We start from the raw sequence: 12127 nt of genomic DNA on the forward strand, positions 1-12127 counted from the left end.
TGCTTTTCAAATCATAAAAGCACCGCCTACTGACCAATTAGAGCTTGGTGCACAGATCGTATGGTAATAATACACAAAAACAAAGAAGTTTAAGTCATAATCCAGGCTGAAGTCAACACAGTTTAAACTGACAAGTGCAGGAAGGACAGCTGGCTGTAGCTGTGGGTGCTTACCGCTTTGAATTATGTTTTTATATTTATCTTTTTACTTGCTTTCAAATCGGTTTCACACCGCTGGAGATGGGGATGCAGCTGAAAAAAAGGTGAAATAGTCACACATGCCACAACCTTATCAAAGGCTGTAATGAACTGTAGTGTTTTAATCCATTATATTCTGAAAGCTTTTTATAATTTTAATAACTTTTGAGTATTCCGTTAAATTAATAAGTCTGTTAATTTACACATTCACACATTGGCATTTTTTTTTCTTTTGCCATCTGTCCTTCCTGCATTTGGGAGCTTCAACTGTGTTGCTTTTATTCTGGATTATGTGTTCTCAGTATTTGTCTAATATTTTAGTTTGTAATATGCCGCTCTGCTGATGTTTGTGATTTGTCATATGCTGCAAACACCACCCCTTTCATGTGAAGGTGCTCATAGCCAGATTGAGAAACCCTGGGTTGATTTACCGAGTTGATAACCAGCTTCATATAGGACCGCTTAGCGGGATCGCGGTTGTCAGAGTTATTTAAGCCAGATAACGAGAAGATACCCTGGGTATGTTGAACTTGCTTCGTAGTACAGGCCCCAGGAGGACACAGAGGAACATGATTTTTTTCACAGATTATCTGTCCCATGCAATACTGTCAGGATATATTGACAGAAATAACTTTTTTATCATATTTATCCAAAGTTACCAACTGCAGCTTTAATATAAAAAACATTAAATAGCAATAGCACATAGCAAATATTCACAAATGTTTTTACCTGTGCACAAAATCAATTTAACATGTCATTTTCAGTTTGTGCTCTACTTTTCTCAGAATTTGGCACAAGTTTGGCTTAAAAAAATATGAAATTTATATTGCCTGTGGTGGTTGTCCTAATCAGTGCTCAGTGTCTCTCCGGCAGTGATGACAACTCTGCTTTCCATGAAGTTTAAGGAATCGCCTGTGCCTTTCCTCTCCACAGGTGCAGTAGAGTCAGACTTCTGGGTAATCCGAGAAAAATGTGACGACAAGGAGCGAGAGGACATAAATGACAAGTGGTCCTCTGCCAGGGCACTCTCTAGGACAAAGAATACGGACTGCCTGAGCTTCTTCTGGAATTCATCACACATGAAAACATAGAGAATGGGGTTCAGGCAGCTGTTCATAAAAGCCAGACTCAAAATCAGAGGACCTGCAATCCTAACAATGTTCAGGATATCTGGGTTAGTCGTCGTTATTTCTATAAGACACATGACATGGAAGGGCAACCAGCAGATGAAGAATGCAAGAATGACTGAGAAAATGATTCGGCGAGATCTCTTTTTCCTGGTTCTCTGCAGCTGCCCTGCACGAACACCTATGGCCACATAAGAGACACATATCACCAGGAATGGGATGAGGAAGCCCACAACAAAGCGAAAAATAGTAAAAAATTGTTTATGTGTCATGGATGTAGTACAGTACATCTTCCCCTCATATTCCTGAAACTCGCGAAAGGTGGCATAAGGGGCGCTGCAGACCACAGCAGTTATCCAGATGACAGCGCATATGAGCTTAGCTTTGCAAACGGTGCGCTTGTTTTGTGCCCACACCACCACCCAGGTGGACAGGCAACGATCCACACTCATGGTTGTCAGAAAAAAGATACTGGCAAACATGTTGATGACACTCACAAAAGTGTTGAGCTTGCACATGAATTGCCCAAATTGCCATTCGCTCTCCTGAGAGAAAGAAATGATGGTGAAAATCAGGAAGGCTGTAAAGAGGAAGTCAGCAACGGCCAAGTTGAGAAACCAAATGGAATTGACTGTTCTCTTCATCCTGCAGCCCGTCACATAGATAACCAGACTGTTGCCCAGTGTCCCAACCACTAAGACCACGCAGAACATGACCAGGGTGGCTATACGCACGACAACCCCTGTCATGTCAGCCACAGTGGAAGTGGTGTTACCTAATGAACAAAAAAGAAATGTGTTACAACAGACATCAGTATCCTCAACACATTCTGCAATATGCACTGAGAGAACGGATCATTTGATTACTTTTATAACCGTAAATTAGCTGTATACTGTTTTGTTGTTTTTATGCCTCTGCGCCGGCGACAGCTGTAAATGGAATTTCTTCAAATTTGGCACAATCGACCATTTGGATTCAAAGATGACCTGATTTGATTTTGGCTGTAAAGGTCAAGGCCACTGTGACCTCACAAAACACATTTTGACTCAAGAATTCATATCCTAATTATGACAATTTCATACAAATGTCTAATAAATCATGATAAAATGATGAAGTGATGACATTTTGAACAGACATGGATATAAACTGCAACTTGAATGCTTTGCAGAGGCATACAACTGCGAGGCAAGAAGTCTAGTTATTGTATTTTAAAATGCTCCTGATCATGCAACAGTGGCTCCCACTTTAGTCCCAGATTGGATGAACTATAGTCACAGAATACTTTGTACTAAATTGCAAGTTGAATTTTCCACTCATTGCACTCAATTTCTGTTGTGATCAGAAAATATTACCTATTATGAACTAAAAATAAGATACTTTAGATCAGTTTGGCAAAAAAATGATGGTAGACCATCTTTCTTTTAATGCAATTCTAAAGCAAAGCAATCATATGTTTAAAGTATCTTACCAGTCCCCATTTGTCTGGTGCAGCGAGAGTTCGTCTTTATTCTAAGATGATCTGTAACTGGTTCTGCCTTTACTCATCCTCTCTCCCCGATGACTACTCCTTCTCAGTTCATGCAGCTACCAATGACAAGAGCACGAGTATGAGTCACCCTTTAAAGTGGCAGTAGGCAACAATATTTTGGCATAATTTGGCAAAAATTCCATAATAACCTTTCAGCATATTGTAATTCAAGTGATCTGAGAGAAAACTACACCTCTGCACCTCCTCATGGCTCTGTTTACAGGCTTTAGAAAATCTTGCCCGTGACGGCAGACTTTGACCAATCACAGGGCATTTCAGAGAGAGCGTTCCTATTGGCTGTTCCACAAAAGGAGATGCGCGTTCACGTCTGGTCTCTGCAGATAGTGAAAGCCTCGGTCAATGGCGGAACAACCTACTGGAAAGCTTGCTATTCCAGCATTGGCAGCAACTGCCTACACCTCAAAACAACCCAAAAAAAGAAAGACAGACTTTCAAAAAGACAGTCCAAACTGTTGATGTCGTTAGAAGGTAATGTGTAGCTCGCTGCGGTAGCCTCCTCAGATGTAGCGAGCACGTATGAAGCGCGTGCATATGCCCGTTCTCGTGTGGGGGGAGGGGCTTCGGACAGAGAGGGGAGAGCGGAGAGAGGAGAGAGAGGAGAGAGCAGCTCGAGGGGATGCAGGATTTTGCGTTTTCCGGATTTCTACGCACTGCAGCTTTAACCACAAGGTTGGTGCTTCCATCCCCGGCTCCTCCTGTCCGCATGTCGAAGTGACCTTCTTGAGCGAGACTTGAGGTCAAATTTCATGTATGTACCTGTAGCCTATGTATATGACGACTGAAATAGCTTAAAGGGGAACTATGCCCACTTTCAAAATTGATATTTTTTCAATGGTCTGAGACAGTCCAAAAATATTAGTAGGCTAAACATGAACAACTCTCCCAAATCCCAAAACTAGTGTGCTAAAACTCAAATTTGTGATGTCATAGGGTATAAAGTGTGGAGCTGCTCCATAGACAATGAATTGTGAAAGATGTTCTAGATGACACTGAGAGCAACCATGGGAACATTTCCAGTTTCACAACTGACAACACTACAATAGAATAAAGCTCATTTGGGTATAAAAAAGAAAACAAAATCAGTCTCCCATTCATTGTCTATGGAGCAGCTCCAGACTTTATACCCTATGACATCACACGTTTGAGACTTATTTCTCTGGTTTCTGGATTTGAGAGTAGCTCAGAAATATTGATTGAACTTTCCTAGGCCATGGAAATAACATATTGGAATTCTTAATTTAGGTGGTGTTCCCCTTTAAACTTTAATTTTAAGTCCGTCCATCAATCCATTTTCTTCCGCGGGTTCAGCAGACTTAGCAGGAAATTCCAGATGTCCCTCTCCTCAGCAACGTTTTCAGGCTCTTCCTGGGGGAGAGCTGCTTTAGGAAGAGTTATTTTAAGTCTACGGGTGTTGACCCATCCACCTCGACCTCCCTAGGCGGACTTCCACTGAATATGATGAGGCTATTTGTGATGTCGAAAACAAACGTAATTCGTTCGAAAAATATGTTTCCCTCAACACGTAGGCCTAATTTATGAAACAGTTTTGTTGTATAGGAAAGTAACATTTAGGAGACAGGCTGGCTGCAGGACATCCATATATGGTCAGAAAAGTGAAGGAGTGTTTTCCACACTGTTGTTTTCATACATTTAGGAGATTTTAATGTGAGAATTAATTACTCATCAGTAAATTAATCACTCATCAGGGTCTCTGGAGAGAGCTACAGACGCTGCCAGTGGGCCATTACGCCGAGGTCGACAGTCAGTGTGTGTTACTGGCATGATATGTGTGTGTGTGCTGGGGTCAGCAAACTTACTCCCTCTTGGAGGGGGGGCTGTCTGTGGGTTTAATGTGTTTAGCGTTTGACTTAGTATTATATATAAGTATAATATAAGTTAATGTTCGGTTGTTGTTGTTGAAACTGTTTACTTGAGACGTTAATTTGTTAATACATTTATTCTTTATGCATATAGCCTAGTTTAGTTTCCCGTGAGCAATGTGTGGGCGACTGCCTTATATGTAGCTGAGTATTTTTAGTGATTCTCAAATATGAAAAATGTCCATAAACAAAAGTTAACCAAGGTCAGCCTGCCGTCATGTCCTCCTCTTGACTTTTCTATTTCCTTCAAGTTTGTCTTGTAATTCACACAGTCAAGAATGCATACTGGAGGAGTAAGTGGTGTTGTGATATCAGAACATTTTATGTCCCAAACTGAGGAAAGCATCCAAAGTACCCTATATGTGCACAAGATAGTTAATGACAAGGAACCACCCCAGTCCGTTTCTATACAAATAAACAGCATGTAAAAAAGGGAGTGTTTTGTGAGATAGATAAGAAAAAAGTGCATCAAACAATCATGGTTTCCCTTAGTGGTATTTTCTTTTTCATTTCCTTATTTTAAACTGATACTTTTGATTTGCGGTGTGCTTTCAAGTCATCTGACAGTGGTCTGATTTACAGAGTAGCTACGCAAGAAGTCAAGCAAATACCATTGTGGTATCCTGTAAGATAAAACACCATCTGGTGAGCAGCATGCGTTCGTGTTTGTCATGCAGAAGGAAGACAACATCTCATCAAAAATATGTTTTTATTCACTGTATTGAAATGTGTACAGCTCAATTATTAAAGCTCAGTCTTGTGTGACAGTTACATGATAAGCTGGAGCATCGAAAGCTTGCAAACATAAACATCAAATTGTCTTGTAATCCTTATTACTATGACTTATAAACAATTCCACATTTGATGTCTTGAAGGTTACAGTTTCATGATACAAATTAATTCATTGTTAAACAAAGAACTTAATATTTACATCTTAAAGCAACAGCACACCCACACAGGTATTTTCAATTATTCTGGCTGATTAGACCTGGAACATATTCGGAGCGATGTGATGTCATCAAACTGCATGTAGGCTACTAGTAAGAAAAAGGTGGAAGTTGTAACAGGTGAGTCAGCCGTTAGGAGCACAGGAGGACACAGAGGAACATGCAGATTATCTGTCTCATGCAATACTGTACAGATATAGTGACAGAAATAACTCTGTATCATTGCTCAAAGTTACCGACTGCAGCTCAAAAAACATTAAAATCACACATAGCAAATATTCATCTCAGAATCAATTTAACATGTCATTTTCAGCTTGTGCTCCACTTTTCTCACTATTGATTACAAGTTTGGCTTGAAAAAATATGGACTCATTCAATTTACATTGCCTGTGGTGGCGGTCTTAATCAGTGCTCAGTGTCTCTCTCTCCGGCAGTGATGACAACTTTGCTTTCTGTGAAGTTTAAGGAAGTGACTATAGAGGCCTCATCACTGCTCACTGTCTCTGTCTCCGCAGTGATAACCGCATTGCTTTCTGTGAAGTTTAAGGTAGCGCCTGTGCCTGTCTTCTCCACAGGTGTATTAGAATCAGACCTCCGGGTAATCCGAGAAAAGTGTGACGACAAGGAGCGAGAGGACATAAATGACAAGTGGTCCTCTGCCAGGGCACTCTCTAGGACAAAGCATATGGACTGCCTGAGCTTCTTCTGGAATTCATCACACATGAAAACATAGAGAATGGGGTTCAGGCAGCTGTTCATAAAAGCCAGACTCAAAATCAGAGGACCTGCAATCCTAACAATGTTCCGGATATCTGGGTTAGTCGTCGTTATTTCTATAAGACACATGACATGGAAGGGCAACCAGCAGATGAAGAATGCAAGAATGACTGAGAAAATGATTCGGCGAGATCTCTTTTTCCTGGTTCTCTGCAGGCGCCCTGCACGAACACCTATGGCCACATAAGAGACACATATCACCAGGAATGGGATGAGGAAGCCCACAACAAAGCGAAAAATATTGAGAGTCCAATATTGTGTTTGTGTCACAGAATAAGTACAGTACATCTTCCCCTCAATTTCCCGAAGCTCGCGAAAGGTGGCATAAGGGGCGCTGCAGACCACAGCAGTTATCCAGACAACAGCGCATATGATCTTTGCTTTGCAAACGGTGCGCTTGTTTTGTGCCCACACCACCACCCAGGTGGACAGGCAACGATCCAGACTTATGGCTGTCAGAAGAAAGATACTGGCAAACATGTTGACGACACCCACAAAAGTGTTGAGCTTGCACATGTATTTCCCAAATTGCCATTCGCCCTCCTGAGAGAAAGAAATGATGGTGAAAATCAAGAGGGCTATAAAGAGGAAGTCAGCCACGGCCAAGTTGAGAAACCAAACGGAGTTGACTGTTCTCTTCATCCTGCAGCCCGTCACATAGATAACCAGACCGTTGCCCACAATCCCAACCACTAAGACCACGCAGAACATGACCAGGGTGACTATATGCACGTTTCTGATAATCTCTGTCATGTCGGCTGCAGTGGAAGTGGTGTTACCTAATGAACAAAAAAGAAATGTGTTATAACAGACATCAGTATCCTCAACACATTCTGCAATATGCACTGAGAGAACGGATGATTTGATTACTTAAGTAACCAACTTAAATAACCAGATTGCATAAATTAACTGTATACTGTTTTGTTGTTTTTATTATTGTATTTTAAAATGCTCCTGATCATGCAACAGTGGCTCCCACTATAGTCCCAGATTGGATGAAGTATAGTCACAGAATATTTGTACTAAATTGCAAGTTGACTTTTCCCCTCATTGCACTCAATTTCTGTTGTGATCAGAAAATATTACCTATTATGAACTAAAAAAATAAAGGTTTATGCATATCTATTTTAGATTAGTTTGACAAGAAATTATGGTATATCACCTTTCTCTTAATGCAATTCTAAAGCAATGCAATCAAATGTTTAAAGTTTCTTACCTGTCCCCATTTCTGGTTCAGCAAGTGTCTGTCTTTATTCAAAGATGATCTCTAACTGGTTCTGCTTTTACTCATCCTCTCTCTCAGATTACTCCTCCTTCTCAGTTCATGCAGCTACCAATGAGACAGTATTTCTGTTGCATGTTACAAGGCATTAAGCCATGCGCAGGAAGTGGACAAAATAACAAGAACACCTTAGAATATGATGCAATCCAACAGGACTGCATGATCTTAAAATTGCTGCAGCTGAATGAGAATCACTCTGATACAGTCTCAACAAAAGTTGAAATAAGCTTCACAATCAGGGTAGTAGGCTATTTATTGCATGGCTCTTATGTTGTATATTTTATCATACTGAAAAGTATTTATTTTTTCAAACCTCCTGTGGTTACCTAACTCTACTCAACTCTAACTAAACTGCTTTTCATTTGCATTTTAAGCTTTATCTTAATATGCTTTTTTGATGTATGCTTCCCACCCAATTACACACACTTGTCATACACACAGACACACACACACACACACACACACACACACACGCAAACACACGCACACACACACACATACACTACACACAGTATATGAATGTAAAACATGAAAACCAACACTGGTGTTCTTAAGAGTTATCTTTTATGCATGATTTCTCACAAATGCACCAGTACAGCGAGTGTTTGCTACCATTCAAAGTCCATAGAAATGGTTGCATCCTTGTGACAGCTGTCAATCAGTAGGAGCAGGATGATGCATGCACACGTGTATTTCACATTTTGTGTGTTTGCACGTTAGTTGGAAGCAACAATCTGGTCGATCCAGCTTCGCAGGTAGGACACACGGGCGTACACGGCAGGGGTGCGCACGTTGCAGTTAGAGGTTCCCCAGGACACAATACCCACAAGGGACCACACTCCGCTGTTCTCACAGACCAGAGGGCCACCAGAGTCACCCTGAAATGAGACAAATTGTTTTTTCTAATTGGCTTTTAAGAATATGCGTGACGCCATTTAATAGAATAAAAAACCTTGGATGAAGCTCTTGATATTGCCTGATAGTAATGAGGACTGAGTTTTCTGTACAGCTTTACACAGGATGTGGACTAGCCTGCCATTAGCTCAAAATCAATTCAAAAACAGGAAACCACACATGCATTAGTCACGACACTGTTGGGTAAGAAGATAGACCCCTTTTCAGTAACACTTTAATAGTCAAGTTGGTCAAAGGTGCTAAAATCGATATCCAGAGCATTAATAAAGCAGCAAAAAACTATTTGCTAAGTAAAGATTTAGCGGAGTAATGTCTACCTGAGCAGAGAATGAAGTCACTCTCTCTCTGTGTGTGTTGTAATTGACATAGCTGGGCTGGCTGCAGATGCTTTGAGTGCACTGCTCTCATACGGCAGCTACAGTTGATAACGTCGCCCCGACTGACTGTGTCATCGTGAAATCATAGCGCCCACCCTCCGGTTCCCCCTCAGTCAGGCTCTGTCAGCACTTTTGCTGTTGTTTTCACTGTTAGCGCTGTTAGCACAGTTAGCTGCGAGCTCACCGTGGCCATTTTGAGAGCCGTTGAGAGGCAATAGAAATGCTCCCAATCCCGTATTTAGCACCTTTAATGATGTTAATGATGATTTTATGTATTCTGCAAATATTGAACTATACATTATCAATCATAATAATGATTATTCATTGACAAATGATTTTTTAATATTCACCTCTAACAGTGTATCAATTATTAATCAATTCCTATCGACAAATTATAGTTTACAAATTTCTGTAAATTATTTGCTAATCATTGACTAATGCTTAAAGATTAATTTAGCAACACATAATTTGTCATTTGCAAATGTATCAAATGTAATTATAAATTCATGAACAATTGGTTTATAACTGACTCGCAGCTGATTTTGGAGAGTTACTTATTTTTCTCACAAATCTGTATTTCAGGCTTTGAAATGTCTGTTACCTGACAGGAGGACACTCCAGAAGCGCCAGCGCAGATCATGGCATCGCTGATTCTGTTACTACCCCAGTACTGCTTGCACTGAGCCGGGCTGAGCAGAGGCAGGGCCGTCTGCTGGAGGTAGCGGGGGCTTGCTGAGAACGGAGGAGAAAATGGAGATGAGGCTATCTTTTACATCGTTCTTGGTCAGATATAGTAAATATTTAGCAATGGAACTCCTCATATGTCTATTTATAAATTTACCCTGTGTGTATGAAGACTTAGAAAGCTCACTCACAGCTTTGGCCGGTCTTTCCCCACCCAGTGGTGACACATGTGGTTCCAGAGGGGATACTAGTGCTGGAGGAGGCCAGGCACACAGGAGACACACGGGATGTCATCTGTACTGGGGAGGACAGCTTCAGAAGGGTGATGTCATTGTTGAAGTTCTGGCTGTTGTAGTAGGGGTGAGTGATGGCCTAAATGGAGAGGCAAGCATAAATCAAATATAATGACAAAGGAACTATTGCAGGTAAAATATTGCATTTCTGTAAAGAAAAGAAAGCTTTTATGAGTTATGGTGTTGCTTACCCTGGAAATGGACTTGACCTGAATTTGCTCACTGTTGTACTGACGATCATGTTCTCCCAGGATAACTCTGTGGTTTCTAGGACTGGAGAGAACAAAAACAGACAGAGGAGTGATTACAGATTTGGCAGTGTTGGGATTTTCCTCATGTGGATGTTGGACAAGTCAAAATAACTTACGATACGCGGCAGTGAGCAGCAGTGACAACCCAGTACTGGTTGATCAGGGATCCTCCGCAGAAGTGGAATCCCCTACCATCCTAGAACATGAATATTTACAATATTTTCTTAATGACATTTTCTGAATTACGCAAGGGGTTGGTACAGTGGGCATTACTGAAGCTACCTGAAGTGAAACCTGCCAAGGCCAGGACCCAGACACAGCCGTCTGCCCATTTACAATCTTGTTGTATCCGCTCACTTGGGGCTTGATAGTAGGTACTCCACACCCTGAGGCCAAATCACACAATTGAAAATGTATTTGCTAAAATAAAGAATAATCTGCACAATCGCTGCCATACCGTTAGATGCATCTGCTGGTAAACCACCAGTTACTCACCCAGTGCAGAGACCACAAGAGCAAAACAGCTGACAAGCAAGAACATGGCCACTTCTCGATCGTGATTTCACTTCTGTGAGTGTCAACTGTGTGGGGCGCTGGCTTTTATATGTGTATCACATGCACTTGACCCTGGGTTTCATGTGTAGCACTCCATACTGCAGGTACCCACCATACACACACCAATGGCTGTGATAAGTCTGGGAAGAGAACATCTGGTGATAAGCACCTGAGATGACTTATAACTGAAACATTCATCCAGTCAGTCGTATGCTTGTGTTTGTCCTGTTCTTGTGCACATACTGTAGGTCATGGCTTTTAGCAACAAAAAAATGTTGTGTAATCATTAGGGCTGTCAATCTATTCAAATACTTAATTGTGATCAATCGCTTGATTGTCCATAGTTAATTGTGAATAATCGCAAATGAATCACATATTTTTTTATCTGCTCAAAATGTACCTTAAAGGGAGATCTGTCAAGTATTTAATACTCATCAACATGGGAGTGGGCAAATATGTTGCTTTATGCAAATATATGTATATATTTACTATTGGAAATCAAATAACAACACAAAACAATGACAAATAATATAATAATATAATATCCTCACAGGTACTGCATTTAGCATAAAAAATATGTTCAAATCATAACATGGCAAAGTAAAGCCCAGCAGGCAACAACAGCTGTCAGTGTGTCAGTGTGCTGACTTGACTATTACTTGCCCCAAAGTTAAGCTGTTTATGCCGTTGCTTGCATCCGTTATTTCACACCTCACACATCAGCAGAAACAAGAAGCAGCAAATAGTGGTTTTAGGCAGATGCTACTAGCTGCCTGGTGTCAGTAGCCAACAGTATTATTTGCACCCAGGGCAGAAAAGCCAATGGTGCTATTTCCTACTGTTATTTGGATAGCTAACTATTGTTAAATTAAGAAGCATATACAACTTCGCCGGTTGTAATTAGCAAAATAGTGAATAGACACGTTGTTTCTTATCAGATAATCTTTGACAACCACAGCAGCACTTTTTTATCGTGTCTTTTTTACATGTTATTTCCTGTGTGTATGACTTGCTAACATACAGGGGGAAAGATATTAATCAAAACCTTCCTGTTTACAGACACCAGTTCTATCTACCGGTTTCAACATCTGCAAGTTGAGTCTAGGTGCATACCTATTTCATGCACTAATGAATATATGAGTTATTCAGAAATGCAATTGCATTAAAAGACATAAATCACAAGAAACACAGTGCATTATGCAAATCTGAATCCAATAGGTGATCTTTATTGATTTAGTGTTTAAATACCACAAATAAAAAGAGGTTACTTTTTCTTTTTTCATCCTTCACGCA

The 12127-nt window shown here is 40.7% G+C and overlaps 3 protein-coding genes across 3 annotated transcripts; all 3 read right to left on the reverse strand.

The window, feature by feature from the left end:
• Window positions 1-767: 767 nt before the first annotated feature.
• LOC119497584 (chemokine-like receptor 1) lies at window positions 768-2867 on the reverse strand. The gene is made up of 2 exons (XM_037785812.1): window positions 2793-2867; window positions 768-2099 (listed from the first exon to the last, which is right to left on the reverse strand). The coding sequence occupies exons 1-2, from the start codon at window positions 2800-2802 to the stop codon at window positions 1042-1044; spliced, it is 1068 nt and encodes a 355-aa protein (XP_037641740.1). The 5' UTR covers window positions 2803-2867; the 3' UTR covers window positions 768-1041.
• A 2578-nt stretch (window positions 2868-5445) lies between these two features.
• LOC119497572 (C3a anaphylatoxin chemotactic receptor-like) lies at window positions 5446-7742 on the reverse strand. Its single transcript, XM_037785800.1, has 2 exons — window positions 7694-7742; window positions 5446-7256 (listed from the first exon to the last, which is right to left on the reverse strand). Exons 1-2 carry the CDS (start codon window positions 7701-7703, stop codon window positions 6106-6108), a joined length of 1161 nt encoding a protein of 386 aa, XP_037641728.1. The 5' UTR covers window positions 7704-7742; the 3' UTR covers window positions 5446-6105.
• A 562-nt stretch (window positions 7743-8304) lies between these two features.
• Window positions 8305-10923, reverse strand: LOC119497592 (chymotrypsin-like protease CTRL-1). The gene is made up of 7 exons (XM_037785827.1): window positions 10775-10923; window positions 10562-10665; window positions 10396-10475; window positions 10220-10301; window positions 9927-10107; window positions 9653-9783; window positions 8305-8637 (listed from the first exon to the last, which is right to left on the reverse strand). The coding sequence occupies exons 1-7, from the start codon at window positions 10818-10820 to the stop codon at window positions 8476-8478; spliced, it is 786 nt and encodes a 261-aa protein (XP_037641755.1). The 5' UTR covers window positions 10821-10923; the 3' UTR covers window positions 8305-8475.
• Window positions 10924-12127: the final 1204 nt, after the last annotated feature.

This window comes from Sebastes umbrosus, chromosome 11, assembly GCF_015220745.1.
Source record: "Sebastes umbrosus isolate fSebUmb1 chromosome 11, fSebUmb1.pri, whole genome shotgun sequence".
NCBI classification, from domain to species: Eukaryota; Metazoa; Chordata; class Actinopteri; order Perciformes; family Sebastidae; genus Sebastes; species Sebastes umbrosus.

Excerpts from the sequence above, each read along its gene's own strand:
- LOC119497592 (XM_037785827.1), bottom strand. The coding sequence starts at position 10,820 with ATGTTCTTGCTTGTCAGCTGTTTTGCTCTTGTGGTCTCTGCACTGG. Across the intron at positions 10,302-10,395 it reads GCTGCTCACTGCCGCGTATC|TCCTAGAAACCACAGAGTTA; the intron begins GTAAGTTATTTT and ends TGTTCTCTCCAG. Across the intron at positions 8,638-9,652 it reads CTGGAGTGTCCTCCTGTCAG|GGTGACTCTGGTGGCCCTCT; the intron begins GTAACAGACATT and ends GTCTCATTTCAG.